The sequence below is a fragment of the Nelusetta ayraudi genome, unplaced genomic scaffold (genome assembly GCF_046127955.1).
Source record: "Nelusetta ayraudi isolate G7.1 ecotype Tasmania unplaced genomic scaffold, CSIRO-AGI_Nayr_v1 ptg000026l, whole genome shotgun sequence".
Lineage (NCBI taxonomy): Eukaryota > Metazoa > Chordata > Actinopteri > Tetraodontiformes > Monacanthidae > Nelusetta > Nelusetta ayraudi.
Window position 1 is genome coordinate 11397625 of NW_027466076.1, and position 19634 is coordinate 11417258.

The 19634-nt window shown below is 46.1% G+C and overlaps 1 protein-coding gene across 2 annotated transcripts in view; it reads left to right on the forward strand.

Moving 5' to 3' along the window:
• Positions 1-19634, forward strand: part of rxraa (retinoid X receptor, alpha a) — a 104765-nt gene that overhangs the window by 12097 nt on the left and 73034 nt on the right. For both annotated transcript variants that reach the window (XM_076029837.1, XM_076029838.1), the window contains exon 2: positions 17841-17954. In XM_076029837.1, coding sequence (XP_075885952.1) covers positions 17841-17954 — 114 coding nt within the window. The remainder of the gene's footprint in view (positions 1-17840; positions 17955-19634) is intronic.

The window sequence follows — 19634 nt, forward strand, 5'->3', positions numbered from 1 at the left end:
TAATTGTTAATTGATACAAAGAGCGATAAAACCGAGGCGCCTAATCCCCTCTCAAACAAACCCTGGCGCTGTAGAAAATGAGAGTGAATGTTTATTACAGGATCCCGGATTATCCAGAGGTGCCCAGTGGGGCGGCCAGGTCTTTAAAGTGTAGCGGAGTGGGGGGAGGGGGGGGGGGGCGCTGCCCGCCTGCAGGACCGAGGGGTAAACAAGGGGCTCCAGAAAACGAGGGAGAGTGTAAAAAAAAAAAAAGAAGAAGAAAGGGATAAAAAAAAAAAAAGAAGAGAGAAGCGTGACCACAACGAGGGGGAATAAACAGAGCGTGCACATCTGGATTGCCTCAGAAGAATATTTGTGCAACATCTGGAAAAATGCCCTGGAATTTAAGGGTCCCCTCCTTTCATTTGCCTTATTTTTTTTTCTTCTTCTTCCCCCTTTTGCCCCCCCGCTTTCCCCCCCCCCCGTCTTCTCACTACCTCTGCTTCTTCTTCTACTTTTTCTTCTTCTTCTTCTTCTTCTCCTCCGTCCGTCGTCGTCCGCGTCCTGTTTTCCGCCTCTTCAAAGTCTCCCCGGCCCCCGGCGCGGCACTCGCGTAAAGGCCCCCTCGCAGTAATGTGAGCGGGAGTGGGAGCCCCTCGCAGACTTTACAGCGGGGCCAAATTGGGCCCATGTGACTGGCCCACCCCACTCCCCACCCCCCACTCCTTTTTTTTTTGTGCAGGACCGAGCTAATTAAGTGGCATAAAAGTGAGAGCGGGGCACCCGGCTGCGGGGACCCCCAGACCTGGCCCGGTCAGTCCTGGGCAGCACACACACCCTCGTAAAAAAAGAAAAAAAAAGAGGGAAAAACAGAAGGCCGGGGGGAAAAAAAACCAACCTTAGGTATTTTTTTTTTTCCTGGTAAATTTTCTCTCGAAGCGTGAAAAATAAGCTCTTTGTTTGGATTTTTTTCAGACTTTCAGACAGCATAGGAACTTGGTTTGACGAGAAGGCAAACCAAGTTCCCTCATAAACAGCACACGTCTCAAAGTCACCGGGTCTTTTCTCATCGGTCAAGAAGTTTTAACCCTCTCATGCGTTACTTTTTGCCATTTTTGTGTGCTGTTGGTTTTTTTTGGGGCACGTGTTCTGATTACATAAAACACTGAAATTGAAATAGTTAAAAAAAAACAAAAACAAAAAAAAATTTTCGCTCACGAAATTACTCGACTGTTGCCGTTCGCAACGACCTGAGCCGAGAGCGCAGAGTCCCACAGCGGACGAGGAGAGCCCCGCCCTCTCTCTCTCTCTCTCTCTCTCTCTCTCTCCTTTTATAAATTTTTTTTTTTGACTCATCAGTCAATTTGTAGCTTTTTGCTTTCAGAGCACACGCCGCTGCGTTGAGCCACTGGGGCCGTTGCAGTGGCGCTTGGCAGGCCTTTTTTTTTTTTTCTTCCTTCTCCTTCTTCTCTGCCGGTCGCTGCTGCAAGATCACAAGCTCTCTCTCTCTCTCTCTCTCTCTCTCTCTACCTCTCTCCCCCCGCCGCTCATCAGTGTCAGCGAGGGGAGTCGGCATTCATTAGCGATTAAGATTCAGACGCGAGGCCCCCCGAGCCGCCCCCCCCGCCCCGTCTCACCTGGGCGAGGCGCCTCTCTCTTGGCGCTGACAGGCAGGAAGCTTGCCGCGGATGCTAATGCGGGTGCAGGCGCGCCGATCAAAAGGGGCGAGCGAGCGCTAACACGGGCGGGCGGACGGCAGCGGACGCAGTGGCGATCAGAGAGCGAAGGGGAACGAAGGGGAGAGGGAGGAGGACTGCATACTGAGGAGGGCACGACGGTGGTGATGTTGTGACGATGATTATGGCGATGATGAGAGTGGTGATGATGATGGTGGTGGAGATGATGATGACTATGAAGATGATGGTGGTGACGATGATGATGATGGTGATGGTGATGATAGCGGTGATGATGGTGGAGGCGATGACGATGACGATGACGATCGTGGTGATGATGCGCATGATGGTGGAGATGATGACGATGCACAGTGTGTGGGTGGAGAAGCAACAAGCACACCGTCGGTAGAAGTCAATCTGCGAGGGCTCATTGGAAATGAAAACTTTTTTGAATTTAATTTAACTGACTTTGTTACATTTAAAACATTTTTTTTTTTTTTAATGTATCGAATCGTTGGCTTACGTGGCCGATGGGTCGCTGGATCCGCCAAGCTAATCGTTTCTTTGGCGGTGAGCGCTGCGTTCACCCCCTCCTCCCCCACCCCCTCTGCTGTTGGCCTACATCTTTCTGCATGGCTGAACCAACAAGACGAAACTCCTTTCGAGGAAAGCCGCCGTTGACAGCCGCGGCAGCCGCCATATGCTATGTTAGATAATGCATGTGCGCACTGGCCGAGATAAACCAGCTCACTGCCTGGCGCAGGTGCAGGTGCCCAGGCAGGTTGTTTTGGCATTCAAGCAAAGTGGCTGTGATTTCTGTATTCCTTATTATTCATTTTTTTTTTTTTTAAATCTTATCTTTATTTGGAAGGGACGGTCAAATACTACGCTGCAGCAATATTAAAGAAAATTGAATTGAGTGATTTAGTCCTGGTAGTTTCTAACACTCTCATAGAGACACAAGGGCAGAAGGATGATATAGAAAAAGTCTCCGTCTTGTCCTCCTTCAAGCTTTGCATAGCCCAGTCTCACAGGTAACTTCAATTTCACGGCAAATGTTATAGGAAAACAACAAACACCCTCCTCCGCCTTCGGCTTGTACCAGGAAGATGTCTTGAATACGCACTTTTAGCGAACATGGATACAACTTAATTATAAGTCAAACAGCTCAAATGAACAATGAACAAAAAAAAATAAAAAAATCTGTAGTTCTTTTTCCATTTCTGTTTATTTCAGTTTTCCCAGTATTCCCATTTCGGGTGTTTTGATAGGCTACTAATTAATACTGCCTTAAAAAAAGAATAAAGAAAAAAACTGCACCATAACTTTATGTGGTGTCAGCCTTGTTAATGCAGCCACATGAATAAAAGAAATGCTGCTTTGAGCTTTAGCCTAGACACAGTATGATACTGGATGCAGACAGGTTTACAGATTCAGCATTTTCCAATGTCCCAAAACAAGGGATTCCCAAATAATACCAGATTATGAAAGCGCAGGCAACTTAATCCGAGAAGCTATATTCAATATGTCCGAGGGTATAGCTTTATTATGCTTGCCCTCGGATCTGAATGCGCATTGCTGCGTCGGAGCCGCCCGCGGTTATTGAGAACCATCGGTTCCCTCTAAGCAGATCTGAAGGTCTGTCGCTCTCTGTAGGTTATTGTCTCAGTGAGATGGGACCTTTCGGCCTGGGCGTTATGCTCCCGCCGTCTCATCGCATCTGCAGGTATAGGCAGGAGCGCGGTGATCAATGACATTTCGGAAGCAGAAACATCCCTGGGGGGGGGCAAAGGGGTCGGTGTGGGGGGGGGGGGCGCTGCCACACCTCTTGGCCCTCAACCACCGCCCGCCATCAAAATAAACTTGATTCTCATCGCTGTAGTTATTCAATTTTGTCTCTGCCCCACAGGCACAGCAGCCCTCACCCGCGCGAGTAAACTTCAAATAAATCTTAATCATGGAGCCGCCTTAAAATGACCCGCGGGAAAAGAAAAAAAAAGATAGAGCGGGTGGTAGGTTTTAAAAAAAAGAAGAAGAAGAAATAGAATAGAAAAGGAATAATGTCAGAACCTTCAGCCAGGTGAACCTTTTTTTTTTTTTTATTCCAATAATTAGGATATTTTTTATGACCCTATTATTATTTTCAGGCTGGTGGTGGTGGTGGTGGTGGTGGGGGGGGGTCACTTAGAGGCTTCTGATATTTATTGTTAACCTGGTTAAAGTGAATTTTGAATAATGTGGAGATAATTTATATATTGTTACTTTTGCATTGAGAAATATCAATGGACATGCAGGACATGTCTGTGTGATACATCGCTGTCCATTTTTTCCATCTGTAGTTGTGAAGTGAGTATAAATTCAGATCACAGTGCAACAGTTCTATCTGATACCAGTGACGGGTTCCGGGAGACGCGCTGCGTGTTTATCGCTGCGTTTCGGCGTCTGTCAGCGCGACATCTTGACTGACCTCATGATCAGTTCGGCGACCCCGAGGACCCGAGGACCGCTGAACTGATCGGAGGGACAGGCCACGTGTCGTCCCGGGTCATTAGCGTCATCGCGTCACAGCAACTGGCGTGTGACAGAGCAGTGACCGGGCTCCCACTCAACAATTAGCCACTTGTGAATCCCCCCCTCCCGCTCTCAGCTGACCACACATGTGAATAATCTCTCCAGATTCTCGTTCCCTGGAGGCGGCGGGGGGGCCGCGGCCTCTGACTGACTGACTGACTTACTGACTGACTGACTGACTGACTGGCATGATTGGCACTTTTAAGTTTCTGCCTTCCAGGAGAAACTGATGCTTGGGGGTGGAGAGCTTGTTGGACTGTCGGTTTCCTTTTAAGCTGTCAAACTCAATTGTGATATATGTACAACTCACAGGAGGCGAGTGCTAACAGTAAGTAAGATGAAGTGGGGGGGTGGGCGGGCGGGGTGAGCATTTCTTCCCAGTTGGTTTTGCGGAAACGACGGAAGCGCTAATAAAAATTCGCGATACGCAATTGCAATATTTTGGTGTCGCACCAATATCGATACCAGTATTGGGTACCGGTACCGATACCGTGGTACAGTTCTCTGCTCGCACTCGTAACATACATGCCGATACCACTGATACCAGTTGTATATGTATGTATAAGGCAATTTGTACTGCTGTGACTGTCACCCCATGTTCTAGAAAAACAGGCTAAGGACTGTTGTTCAAATAACAGAACATCTGTGGAAAGTAGTAAAAAAAAATGTGTAAACGTGTAATGGCCTTATTAAGTACTCTGTGTCTGTGAGTACTGCAAGGCAAGTACTCGTTCCTCTATTGGTTCTGTAAAAAAGTGCTATCGGAGCATCCCAAGGAATATTTACACAGAGGAAATGCTTGGTAGATGGCTTATGTATACAGTATCTGTATTATACTGATGTGCCCAAAGCATCAAATACAGCAAACAACGACTGCAACCACAGAGGGGTTCAACGTCTTCGCTTTCAGCGAGGAATCGCGGACAACGGCGCAACAATGGAACGATCGCCTGCCGGACCCGTGCTTCCCTCTCGCTCTGATCATTTTCACGCCATCTAAGGCTACCCCCCCCCGCCCCCCCCGGCCCCCGCCTCGGAGGGAGCGCTTATCTCCGGCCTTTTTAACACCCTTGTTTTCCCGCTCACGCTAACCGAGTGGAGACGGGCCTCGTTCCCCCGTGGAGGAGAAATAATTTATAAAAAAAAAAAAAAAAACTACATTTGTTGTGTAAATGACCACATGCTGTAGGATATTTAATCCTGCCCGCAGTCGATCCCAGTCATGTGACTTGACCTAGTTTTTTTTTCTCCCCTTTTTTTTTTCCCCCTGCCTCCCTCTTCTCTGTTCCTCTCTCTTCCACTCTCCCTGTTTCTCCCACAGCCGCTCTTCCTCTTTTCCCCCCCTTGCTCTTGTTTTCCCCCCTTTCTTTTCCTCTCTATTCTTCCTCTTCCTTTTGTCCGCCCCCTCTCGCCCGCTCGTCGGCGTCTCTATTTCTTTTCCCTCGTCATCGCCGATTCAAGGGCTTAATCTCCTCCCGCCTACCTCAACTAGATCCACAACTTTGTTGCATGTGCGTTCTTCACGACTGGGAGAGAGTGGGTTATTATTATGCCAGGTCTTGCAAAACCAGAGACACAGATTGGCAACAGCGTACAGACTCTGGACTCAAGAATAGTCTTGTTTTTAATTGAAAAAATATTGGCCACTCAAGTGATTTGCCAAGCAATTGATACTTAATTGGTCAGTTTTTTGTTTCTTTTTTATTTGTTTTTTTTTCAGCACTTTTTCAACCTCTATAACTTAGTGGACCTGACAAGTGAACACATTTTCCCTGCTGGACCAGGATTTTGTTTCAGACCTGAGTACTTTTTGCTATTTTTCACTCTTGAAGTGAATAAAAAACAGGAATTTTAGATATACTGTAAGTGAGAGGTGTGAAGTATTCCCACTTGGCACGACGCATTTCAATAGCAAATATTGATCTTTATCTCGTAGACCTTCCCACACCTAAAAATGAAACTCAAACATATACCTGACGAGGAAGCGAGGTGAATGGAACCCTGCTTCCTGTGCCGTCTCGTCCAAAGGCTTTTGGCCCAAGTACTTTTAAGAAATACCCACCGCTTGACGACAAGCACGAAAGATTCGCCCTCACTGATCGTCTGAGGTGGATCCGTTGTCTCCCCGTCCGTGTCGGGAGCCCAGCGCGGTCCTCCCTCCTTCGCAGGTCTGTCCTGCAGAAACGGTTCCGCAGGAAGGAGTGTCTTTTAGTAGACACAAGCCGCGGGGTTAAACACATAATATACTGCCTCTCGTTTCTGGGCTCGCCGGCACCAGCGTGAGCTTCCGATGATCACGGCCAAAATAAATTCAAAAGGCTTTTGAAAAAAGCGCACACCAAAGAGGGTGAAGCAAAGTGTCTGATGACCCACGGACAGGCAGGAAGTACCAGCGTTTGTTTGGCTCACGGCGCCGTGACTAACTGTGTGCTGTCAGATAAATTGTCCAACAGCAGGTTGCAACCCGTCGGGAGCTAAAACGGTTCTCCGTAGCTGGGCTAATAAATGGGAAAAAAAAAAAAAAGAAAAAAAAAAGAAGCTTCAAGGCTTCATTAAATGTGCAGTCAGTCTGTCGGTGTCTTTGTTTGTGCACTTTTGTAATCCTTCAAAATCAAATGGTTCATGCAATATTGAGTGAATTAAACTAATTTAAACAGCAGAATGAAATATGCAAGGACAGACCATTTATATATATATATTTTTTTTCTCGCTGTAAGTAATTAAATCAACAACTTCATTGCTGTGCTGCGTATCGTTTGAATGGCATTTAATACAGCCAAATTAAGACTGTCATAATGACCGACAGATTCTCGTTGGGTTACTCGATTAATCTTCAGAACAGTGGAAAACGTACTCGGCTAGGAAAGAGAAGAATCAGCTGCCGCAGCCCTTGACGCAGCCCGCTCAGGTCAACATTGTTTGAAACATAAAGCAAAGACATGTGTTCATCAGGACACAACTTCTTAAATCAACAATAGTCCAGACAGGGCAGCCAAAGGACAGAGGGGAACCCAGAAAATATGTTTTCCATTAAAACCAGATCAAGTCAAATGGGAGAAAATAGGGGTGGGGGGGGTAGGGGGGTGCAAAAACCTCCAAAACCAGAAACAACGCAAAACTTGCATTTGTTCTCGGTCCAGCCTAACATTGATTAAAAAAAAAAAAAAAAAAAAAAAAAGAACAAACATGTTGTTTGATTGACAACATTGGCTACCTTTTTTTTTCAAAGTCCGAAGTGTAAAGATAACCTCAAAATGAGCTAAAAATAAACAGATAAACAACCAAAAGTACGGCGGCCAGGACAAACCAGCCTGGCTGCCTGGCTGCCTGGCACTCTGGCACTCTGGCGCGTAACGATTTGGCCGCTTCTCGGAATGTGTGTCCATTCCTGAAGAGCACGTGGGAGATCACTCAGTTTTGGATTTCCGCCGTCGTTTTTTCCGAAACTCGCCCCTCCCTGAGCAACGTCACACACGCTCTCTCCTCATTTGGTGGTCGAAAGTGCGCGCGCAAGCTCCACATCAGCCCCGCGGTCTTATTAAGATCTATTATCTGCCTCTTTACAAATACAAATGAATAATGTTGGCTGGGTGTTACGGTTCAAGCCTGTCTGTGTGTGGGTAATGGGGGGGGAGAAAAAAAAAAGAGCAGAGGCCTTTGATTGTATTCGCCTCACGGTTGCTCCTTCAGAGGAAATTGCGGGGGAAATGTCACTTCATTTTTCCACTTCCCTAAATCCACAGTGATGAACCGCTACACCAGATCCCGGCTCAGATCGCGTATCCTCAAATCACACCAGCGTTTTTTCAAGGAATTACGGCTCATTTAAACCACATGGCTGGACAGCCGGGGGAGAGGTGACGGGTTTATTTGAATTCTTTGGCCTTAAAATAAAAATAATTAAAAAAAAAAAAATCGGTAATGAGTCTTTTTCTAATGCAGTTCAAAGAAGAGTGCTAATGATGAGGCATTTTGCAGGATTGGCTCGCTTCTGACTGAATGTCCAGCAAAGTATATACTTTATGAAAAAGAGACTGAAAGCTCATGGAGAAACAAGTCTTTGAATTCCTCAATGGCAGTTTCCAGTTTTGTTTTTTCTGAAACTGTCGTCACTGCCTGCTGGTCAATCTTTGCTTCCTGCTGTATTAACGGACTCCTCACAGTCCTAAGAACTACTTCTGTTCGGGTAAAGGTTACAACGGTGGTTGACGCACACCCCATCATTTGACTAAAAAGCTGCTTGTGAACTGCTGGTGAAATGGTAACGGTTCGGGACTTTTAATGGAAGCTTATGTTTTTAAGTGGCTTTTGAAACAGAATAACTCCTCACCTCATCTTCCAGTGACAGCAGCTCTTTTCCCCTCTGCAGCCGTTCTGCAATTCATTTATCAGGCCTTGTCTTCCAGTGCTCGTCAGATGCAGATAACACCAGTCACACACACACACACACACACACACACACACACACACACACACACGCCCTATCCCTTTCCCTGTCCGACCTGGCTTGTCGTTATGTAATGACACTGGATCACATGTGTGCACTTAACACACAATTGTGGACAGATTTGAAACCCCGGACAGGATTATTTCCAGTCTTCCAGTCCACTCGCTGAATGGGTCTCCGCAGTCAACACGCCGGAATCCTCGTCACCGATTTCAAAATCCCTCGTTCCTGTTTAATTGCTCCAAACCAAAAAAAAAAAGAAAGGCATTTGGCTCTTGATCCCTGATTTCAATACTACCCTGCTAATGTGTTTCTCTCGTGTGATTCTTTTCCTGACGTTGCTGTCGTGCTTGTTGTCGTTTGGCTGTTGTTTCATTCTTAAAGAATATAGGCTCGGCACGGATTGAGCCAAAGATTAGTTGGACAGCGTTACAGGTGCAGGTAATACTGAGAAAGTTCCAGGCATTTCCTCCTGGCCTTCAGTGTTTTAGTGTGCTTGGTCTAGAACCGATTTGTTCATTTAAATTCTTCCACATGAGATGGCAGTACAACAATAAAAAAAAAAAAGCACAGCTGTCCAACTTATTAAAAAGCGGTTGATTTGGGGAAAACCTGCAGCCCGTAACAGTAGCTCAATTCTAAGTCCACTTAGGCAGGACGTCATACATAGAAACCAGATGCAGTGAGCTTGGACACTGCTCATTATTTTTTTTTTTTATCTCCGCAAGTGTCTAAACAAAGTGAGAGCCCTTAAAGGAGCCACACTTATTTCACCTTTAGCATCCTCTTGGCAACCATTTCAACAGGAGCATAGAAATCTCACTGTTAACATTAAAGGAGGAAATAGCAGCGGAGTCGAGTGGGTTGTAATTTCTTGCTCACAGCTTGACTCGCATGGCCAGAGAGGCAAACAAAGCAGGACCTTGAGTGGATGCTAATGCAAAACTGTGATGATAAGAATAATAAAAAAAAAAATTGTAGCACATAAAGCTTATATTCAAAACTGCTAAACTACCACTGCAGCCAGTATGTCCACCCTTCGCTGCCGTGTCCGCAGGTGTCTGTGCGTGTTGGTGTCCTTATTGTGTCGATTTGTGGCAGCAGGAGGCAAATGCAGGTGTGTGCACCCCCCCGCAGAGAGCAGCGTGCCAGTGTGTACAGTCAATTTAATGGCGGGACGGTGTGTGTGTGTGTGTGTGTGTGGGGGGGGGGGGTGCGGGGGGGTATCAGTGGACATCAGTCGCCGGAGGTGTATCTCTTTGATCAGCGCCAAACGTCAGATGTGATGGAGGGTGGGCTGGGAGGGGGTGTGGGGCTGGGGGTCTGAACCCGGGGCTGCGCTCGTATCGAGTTGCATCCCCCTTATTAAAAGAGGCTTGAAATAGCCTCCCAGACACAACTTGGGGTAAGTGCCCAACCTCAACCGGAGAGCCCACATGAAATCAAAAAAAAGGCGGTTTTATCTCTTTGAGGAATATTTCACCCGTGTGACAGGCCCGCTGTGTCATGTGAGGCGGCTACTGTCAAGATCTGCATGGGGGGGATAGCGGATTGTCACACGGCGCTAGTGTTCCTTCCGAGGAGCCACCGCAGCCAGCGCAGCTTTTTCCTGTGTCCAATCACACAAATTCGATTAGGATCATTTGCCCCTCGAAGCGGCTCTCTGGCTGCAGTTGCAGTGAGACCCCCACCCACCACTGACTCCACCCCCCACGCGCAATTCTCCCCAGAGAAAGGTCTCTGACGCGCACAAGAAGCCTTTGAGCCGGCCTCTTCTTTTCTTTCACCTTTAACCTCATTTACCACAGTGCCTTAGTTTCTCTCCGCTATAAATTATCAGGAGCCGCCGCTTTGGTGTCATCTGAGCTCGACCGCGGCTCTGTGCGGCGCTTATACGGCACTTCCAAGGGAAGGAAACTAAGTTTCTGGGAATACCGGATTGGAGACCGTCCCTTTTTTTTTTTCAAACAGGGATTTTTAGTCTTAATAATGGTGGAGCTAAGCTTTACAACAACCATAAATGGAAGGGTCCATGCCGGTGGACGTCTGGAAACAATCAATTGTGGCTTTCAGCCGATGTGGAGGTTTTCGTAAAGGTACTTCCAAAAGCGAAACAAAGGAAAATCTCACCAGGTCTCGTCGAGAGATGGCCAGCAGCGCAACCGCAAGTTTCACAGACAAAGTGTATTTTGACAGACGTGACAGAATTGTGTCTAACTCGAAAAACAAGAGCGCCGACGGTATCCTTCCCCGTGTCAGATGGCTTGCGAAGCTGGCTCCACGCCAGGACTGGCGCTCTGGCCTCGGATTTTCCAATAATATTTTTTACGATGCAGTCGATCAGGAGGGCCTGCGGACAGAGAGGTCACGCAGCCTTTAATCCACTCAGTTTGGCTGGAAATACTGGTGCGCGTGGTTAAAGATGTAGCTTGCATTAAATGCCAGCGCTGCTTTCGCAAAGTGTGATGGTCATGGGTAAAAACTGCTGGCAGGCAAAAGAACAGTTTCAAACAGACTCTCACTTTGACAGCAATAGACGCCGCGTTTGATACCGTTGGTGTCTTCACGGCATTTCTTTTTTCAATTTAACTGAAACATGGAGAGAAAACAAAAACAAAAAAACACTTGCTTTGCAACATCAGGCAAGTAAAACATAATAACAAGTGAATGGGCGAGGCCTGAGTGGCGTCGTTGCCAAGTTAAAGACGGCCTGTTCTTGCAAAGCGCCCCGAGTCGAAGCATGTGCTGTGTAACGACAAAAGTCACAAAGTTACGCTTTCCCAAAGGTCATCTTTGCAAAGTGGCCACCTTTTCTACAGATGCCTTGTGGTTTGAAATGCCACGCCAGGGCAACTGCCACTTTCATTACCCCGAGACCCTCCCAAAGTGCAGACTCGATCTGAGACAAAACGGGCAGGCATGTTTTCCTTTACAGAAAGCTGCCCTTGTTCTTTTTTCAAAGGCGCCTCAGTTCGGCTCTAACAACGCGCAGCCGTTTAATAAGTCATTCAATAAAGCTGTCCACTTAACTTTTTATTGCCGGTCCAGACCGCGACCGACGGCCGGGGCGGAGAAAAAAAAACAAAACAAAGGTGCAAGTTGAGGAACTTGAGCAACTGTTTTTGTCTGCCAGCTGCTTGCATGTTTTTATGCGAGAGGAAGCAGCAGCTTGATTTGGTTTGACGCATTTGAGCCTGTGAATGATGTCTTCAAGCCAAAGACTTCACGGGTATCTGTGTTCCGGTGGGGGGGAATTAGCCCCAGCCTTCCATTAGGAGCAGGAGGAGCCCTTGGGTTGTCCTAATTCATCCAAGGCAAAGCAAATCACGGCCCAAAAGCATTTGAAGCCCCAGCGGGGGGAAAAAAAAACAAACAAACAAAAAAAAGAAAAACAGGCAACGTGCATTTTACATCCCCTCTCTTGAAGCTTTGAGGGAATTTCTTTTCCTCGACACAATGTCCTCAGTTTCAGTTTGCCTGCTTCCTGTGACCTGTCACGGGAGGAGGGGTTTTGGTTTGTTCCAGGGGTTAAACCCAAGGTGGAATTTTAATTCAAAGGTAGTGTTTTTGAAATTTGAAGAAGGCCTGTTATCAATCCCGATTTTCCAAAGCAAAGTGTAGAAAAAAAAAAGAAGAGAGAAGGTCTTACATCTGCGTAGCAAACGTCAAAGCTATTTTTCTATGAAGCATAATAATATGATCAGCATGTTAGCGTTGCCCCCGGTGCTTCTTATGAGCTTTCCTTTGTTGTCAAGATGGATCTGCTCGGGCTTTGTTCTACCCGAGATAAATAAGAGCTCACAGGCATGTTTGTCATTTTCCGCCTTTATTTATTTATTTATTTATTCATCAAATTTATTTTTTTTTCCCTCCCTCGAAAATCCAAAACTGAGATCGCATGGGGCAGACTGTTTGCTGATGGAGAGGAGACTGTTTGCTGATGGAGCAGAGATGCTCCAGGAGCAGGTTGCCGGCTCGGTTTGCAGAGCGATGCCTGCCTGTCGCAGATGGTTCCCGCAGTGCCGTGTCTGTCTTGAACTCAAAGGACTTGTTAGAGTGGGGATTGAGGGTGAGCTGGATAAACTGCCGTGTGAATAAATTTAGACCCTGGGTCCAGGGCTGGGGACACGTCCAGCCCCCCGAGAAGGTCCCTGATCCAGGTGTGGAAGTTCCTCAGAGCATCTTTTTGAAGGATGCAGCAGTAGCAACAACAGGACAGTGAAGATGTCTAAATGAAGAAAGATTTGCCTGATGGAAAGAGCCAGTATTCTCATATTCTAATGTTGTTTCACAGCAACAAAATACAAGGCTGAAGATGGCTTGAGAGCTTCGAAGAAAACATATTGCCAGACTCTTTTCCTGATGAGATGCGTTCTTATGCAGTGTTGGACATAAATTATTATAAAATGACAGAGATGTGTTTTTGAAGAACGTCACTTTCTTTTGGCTGCGCTCACCAAACCCAATCGACCACCTCAATTTAATCCTCTTTCATCCAATGCCACATATTATTATTAATTTAATTATTACACAACAAAAACAACAACAAAAACAAAAATGTGTATTAAGAATTGAGTGTGCCAATGATGTCAGGAAAAACTTCAATATTATATGAATATGGCGCCCTTGGCTGCTATGCTGGCGCACGGTGTAAGCCGTCATTGTCAACATTGGGTACTTGTTGTTGGAAAACTTTGTCTTTGCACGCGAGCGACCTTCACCTTGCCCCGCTTCCGCACGCACTCAGTCAGGCATCTCGCGTGTTTATTCATTGCAAAAGAATTTTGTCCAATTTCATAATGGCAGAGCAGCGAATTCAGCAGGAGTGTAACTCAAGGATGAGCAGGCAAAGGCTCGGAGCACAAAGCTCTCAAGGCCGCTGCAGACCGCGTTTCAGTGAAAGAAAAGTTGGTGCTTTTCACTTCTCCTTTTTTTTTTTGCATGTGTGCGCGCCTTCAAGTGGACATTTTGAGATGTTCTTCATGAAGCCGCCCAAGGTGAATTTTCGTCATTTAAAGAATTAACAGCGGCAATGAATAGTTTGCCCTTGCAGCAGTGCGACCTGAAAGGACCTCGTCGGCCTGAGCCCCATGCGGGGAAGGACTTTTCTTTAACTGCACCTTGGAGATGTGTTAAGGGTCCAGTGAACTTTGACCTTGGGCGTGATTGCCCAGGGAAAAACCCAACAATGGATTTAAGAGAGCTCGGCTGCAATTTCTCAAAACTCCCATAAACACTTGAATGTATTCCATTCAAAAGATGCCGAGTCAGCGGGGCCTTGTAAACGTCCAGAAGCACTTTTCCTTTATCTATTTCCTGTGGTTTAAAAAAAAAAAGAAAAAAGATGCTTCAGCAGGGTTTTGTTTTCATGGGAAATGTACACATCAGCTATTATTATTATTAGCTTTGTCTTATTAGAGCCTTGTCATCAACGCTGTTATTAGCTTTATATCAACTGAACAGAAAGCAAAACTTTCATTAGCGCGCCGTCTCCAAGTAAAGTTCTATTTCATTAGCACGAGGTTGCAAATGCCGACTGCTCTTTCATTAGCCGTCCACCTTTTAATGAGGAATCCCTCAGCGTGTTTACGCGCCCCCGATGCCCCGTCATAGCCAGCGAGGACGGTGCTGATTGGTGGGTTTCTTGCACTCGTCCCGTCAGGATGGGAACGAGTCGTTATTGGAGCCGACGAGGTCCTCAAAAGTAAAGGGCACGATCAAACATTCCTGTAATAAAGGCCTCGCCAAAGTATATAGGATGAGACGCGGCGGAGCGGCGCGATGGGGGGATGATTTAATGGCGGGACGTGTGTAAACCCTCCCCGCTCATGACATCAGATCCTAAACCTGCACGTACAAGCCTGGCCTCCTACCACTCTTTCATCTTTCAGCCCAAAGACTGGAAAGCGTAGCCCCTTAAAAAAAGAAGAAGAAGAAGATTTACAGCAAAAGAGAACTTGGAGATGGCGTGTGACTTTCACATTTGTTTTTTTTTCAAATATTTTCACAGCTTAGCGTCGGGGGTTATTTTCATGTCACTCTTGTCATTTGATTTCGCTGAAATTGGCCAAATGTCTCGTGTTTGCCTTGGAAATCTCCAAGCTATTTATTTATTACCCAGAGATGCTAAGATCTTGTTCAGGGTCAAGGTAATTTGTCCCTCTCTTTTTTTTCCCGTTTTTGTTTACTCTGGCCTCAAGCTCCAGGTGCAATTCCAAGTGTTTGAAGCCCACGTTCAAATGCGGCCGCGTCCTGTGGGAATGGCGAGGAACCCTGGACTCTTCCAGTCGGGGGAGGCTGCCTGTCCGCCTCAGTTACTCTCGATTCCGCAGAAAGTCCAACCTGACTTGAGGGCCACCGCTCATATGTTAATACCTTAATGTTTGGCGACGTTGCTCGGAGCTCCATACTATGACATTGTTTGCCCTTTAACCTCCCGAACTCCCCTGTAAAACCAAGGAATGCGCACAGTCGTAGCAGCGCGAGACCAAGAATTTCTTTGAATGAACCCAGTGAAAGATTCCTCACCAGTTTCTGCTCAAGGACAAGCGGCGTGTTCTCGGCTCACTGCAGCAACTCGGTGGATGGTTGTTGAGTTGATGGTGTAAAGATCATTAATCATCTGGAAACATTTGAACAAAAAACATGAAAAATGAGGGAATGGATGTATGAGAGCCTATTAGGACAAGAGGAATGTTTCATTTGCGTTTCATATCGTCCACCTCTTTCTAAATCATCTCTGCCTGTCAATATCCATTTACCCGCACTCGCGTTGGCTGGTTGGTTTGCTTTTGTCAGCATTCGGGGACATTTGTATAGATTTTTTTTGCAAGATGAGTATTTAAAACATTGCAAGCAAGCAAGCGAGATGAGATTAGAAGTATTTTAGGTGTATTTTTTGGTCATCAACATTTTTCTTGTTTTGTCAACGAGGGGGAGGGTTTACACACATATCATGTCATATAATATCATATATCTATCAAAGGAACCTGAGAAAATAAAAGTAAGATAGATAAAAGAAAAAGAAAAAGAAGAAAAACATGAGGTTGACCAAGCGTAAAGCAGTAATGATTGCTTAGCAGTTGTTGGCCCAAGCCCAAAAGATTATCCAGGATGAGGAAGACTTCCATGATTGGACAGTCACTGCCCACGCCTTATCGAGGCGTGCAGTTGTACGTTCAAGGTTGACGATGTTGACAGGGCTATGGATCCAGAATGCTCTCAAACATACACGTTTCGGGAGCAAATTTTACATTTTATTTTTTTATTTTTTTGTGAACGTAAATGCTGCGAACAACACTTTGAGCCGGATTTTCTTTAGATTAATATCAGAATTATCATTAAGGAGACAAAAAAACAGGATTTGGAACATCACAAATATCAAGTATGTTAAGTGGGTTCACATAAGACCAGACCTTGGAGACAATTTTTAGTGTATTTTATTGGTTGCTTTAAATAGAGCATAAATCTTTTTTTTTTTTTTCAAAGATTTCAATTTACCAGGTGTTGCCTAAACATTTTCCTGACGCCTGTCCGAAATGCTCGCCACCCACTTGCGACAGCCAGTGCGATAGCAAGCTAACGTCAGCCGGCCGAGTGTCGGTCCAGTGGGACCTCTGCGCGTCGCCCCTCTCCACGTTTCCTTCGGATCGGTCCGCGGGACTTTTGCTTTGCTTCATCCCGACCGCTAATCAAAGCTTTGAGGAGTGTTTTGCCCGGAGACGCTCCATCCCTCCCTCCACGCCGCCAGACTTGCACGGGCGCACCATTGTGCACCCTTTTACGAGCAGAACACAGTATCAGCATCCCAGACAGCTTATCATGGGGAACTAATTCAGTATCCCTCTGCCCTGTTTTAAATGTCACTCTCTGAGCTCATCCGGAGTGACATGTTTTTCATGGTGGCAATAAAGGGGCTTTATTCGGCCGGCGAGTTCGCGGGTGGCGGGTGGGGGGAGGGAGGAGAGGAGAGGATCCCTCCGGCCGCTGCTCTTAAAATGTTTTTTTTTTTTTTCTGGAGATCTGAAGGTCCTCATGAGGACTGAATAAAGTTTGGATTTGCACTGATCCAGCCGATGCCTTGCAAGATCTGCATGAGCCAGCCAGTCAATAAAGACCAAGTGAATCCCTCTTTGAATGAGAAAAGTAAAGTTCACACAGACGCCTGTTTTTTTTTTTTCCTCGTCTTCTTCTCCCCCCCCCCCCGCCCCCCCTCCCCCGACTGGAGGCTACAGGCGCACATTTAAATGCCACTCGCGTCGCACCCTGAGTCGAGAGTTCTTAAGAGATTTTTAGGTTTTGAGGGATTACTCAGCAGGCTTTGCTTCCAACTTTTCTCCTTTTTTCACTTTTTTAAATGACCGATTTTTGATTTGTGGTGAAGTGAATTACAAATTTGTCATTGAAAGCTTGCCCACTAATCAAAGTAAGCTGTGATTATTTTTATACTCAGTTAATCTATGGATTTGTGTCTTCGATACAATTAAACAAGCATTTAAATGTGCAACAACAATAAATGGGAAAAATGGGAAAACGCACTCACACCTCGTCCGTCATTCCAGCACCAGCCTAAACAGCAACCGCTAAAAGTATAACAGGAAAAGGATGCATGAGAGTCAAATTATTTCCGCTCTATATTCGAGTTCTTGCGGCGTACTTGTTGCTTTCTACTGTTTGCCACATTGTGTCAGTGGTGGGTGACATCGGGACCAGAGGGGGCGTGGCCTACTTAGTTGCTTCATTGTGTCGGATAATGAGTTCCTTATTGAAGGATGACCTCCCGTGACCCCAGAGGCAGACAGTAAGACGGCCTCGCGCAGCCCCTGAAGGCACCTCAGCCGAATCTGGCACCCGGCCTGAAAAGAGCCGCTCACCCCGCTCTCGCGCATGACTTTTTCTCACCTTTTTTTTTTTTAATTTTTTTTAATTTTTTTTATTCTCCCTCCCAGGATACATACTGTGAAGTTGATATAAGCAGTAGGACTGTTGCTCTCACTGGTGAGCAGACGCTGTGAGTGCAACTTGGGATGCATTTCAAGTATTGTTTAGTCTCCTCACAAAACCTCCCGGCGTTGTTTGAAAATCCTTCCCTGCCTTGTCGGTCTTATTGTCGTTTAATGTCGCCTTCAGTCCATTGATGTTTTCTCTCTGCTCCGTTTGTCTCCTTGAAGGGTTCCTGAAGCCCCAGTGCTCATTGGCTCCTCCCATGCAACGAGGCCGCTCGGGCGAGGCTTGTTCCTGTTTCAGTGGCATGTGTCCCCTCCACCAGCGTCGCCTATCCTCAGGTAACCCTCAACGTTTTGTCATTCCGTCTCCTCCCCTCTCATGGTAAACGTGGAGGAAAGGCAGGGATTGCGGTGAATATTCTGATAAGTGGGAGCGTTCCAGGGTGACTCATCAGTGGCAGCGGTGCAGCAGCGCTCATGTTTCTGAACCCTTTTATCTTTTCACCGTTTCCGCCACCTTCATGTCTCTCTCATGTTCCTTCATGTCTTTGTGCTTCTGGAGGTGTTATAGCTCTTATCCATGCTTGGCTAAATAACGTCAGTGGAGATTTTTTATTTATTTATTTTTGTTTTATGTCTTTAAAGTGAATTTACCGTAAGGGATTTGATGGCATTGTGCGTTTGGTGGAGGAAACGGGCATCTTTCTGTCACGACCTGCGAAGACCACGCCCCCCCATGCTACGTCTTGCGATGTTTGTACCAGCCGAGCTCCAACGGCAGGAAATGCAACTGTTGCGCACGCAAAAATGAGTAAACACTGCACGTCTAAACTCACAACCAGGACCTGACATGGCTTGATTTTTTTTTTTTTGTTAACTGAACCACTTGTCAAGAGGGAAGTAGAAAGGGAAGCAACGGTTTGGACAAGCGTGCGAGTTTTAGGCGGATACATCTCTCACTGCATCCACAGAGCAGTGCGCTGCCTGTCATGTGAGGAGAGCATGACTCGGCTGGCCAGACAAAGACGCAAACATAACAAATTTCACCGCGGCAGCGACTTGAATTGAAAGGGTGCTGCTTTTCTGATGTCTTAAACCCAGAATGCTGAATTGAAAAGACAGAATATTGTCTCTTTGGGGTTTTTTTTTTTCTACCTAAAGTTTACGAGCAGGACCAGTTTTATGTGAATGTAGAATCGGAGTCTGACTTTTCATTTGTTGTTTAATCGCAGTATAAAAAAAAAAAAAAACAGAAATTGAGTTGCTCAGAAGTAATGAATGGATGTATTTCCAGACATTTACTCGGTTGTAAACAGAAAGACAGTGGAACCTATTGATGCTGCCAGATTGTTTTGGCCAGATGTTCAGATTTAGAATGAAAGGGGAAGCAATCAGTCAAGCGACTTGAACAACATCTATGATGTTAGTTTGATGCTTGCTATTACCATGAGATGTTTATAAAATATTATTTTGCGGTGGACGAGGAAAACTAGGAAAACTAGGAAAACTCCCTTGTTGTTCCTGCGCCCAAAAACCATCGACGTGTTTCAACAGGAGCAGTGGGCTGCACGTCATCACCACCCCCATCCTCGTGCATTTTACAGAGCTCTCTTGATTGATTGCAACTTTTTTCTTCTTCTTTTTTTTTTTTTTAACTGTCACAGCACAGCCTGCAGTGTGGTTGGACGTGTTTCCTCAACAATTAGGAGCATCTGGAATAGATGTGCAGCCCTCCTGAAGTATGCCAAAAGTTCTCCTCCTTTGTGTTGTGGCTATTTTGAGATCGGTGGCGAACTGGGATACAAGTCACATCCCATTATTTTGTCTACCTTGGACTCGAGGTCGAAAGAGGCGGAAATGCGGCCTGGAAGTGTTGAAAAGAGCTTATTTAACCGTTTTGTTTTCGTTTTTTTGCCCGGCGTGGAGGAGATGACAGAGTGCAGTCGTGTTGTTCGCAGAGTGGAACAGAGTGTGCTCTCAGACAAAGTAGTAACTGTTAAGTAAGAGCAGTAGCAGCCG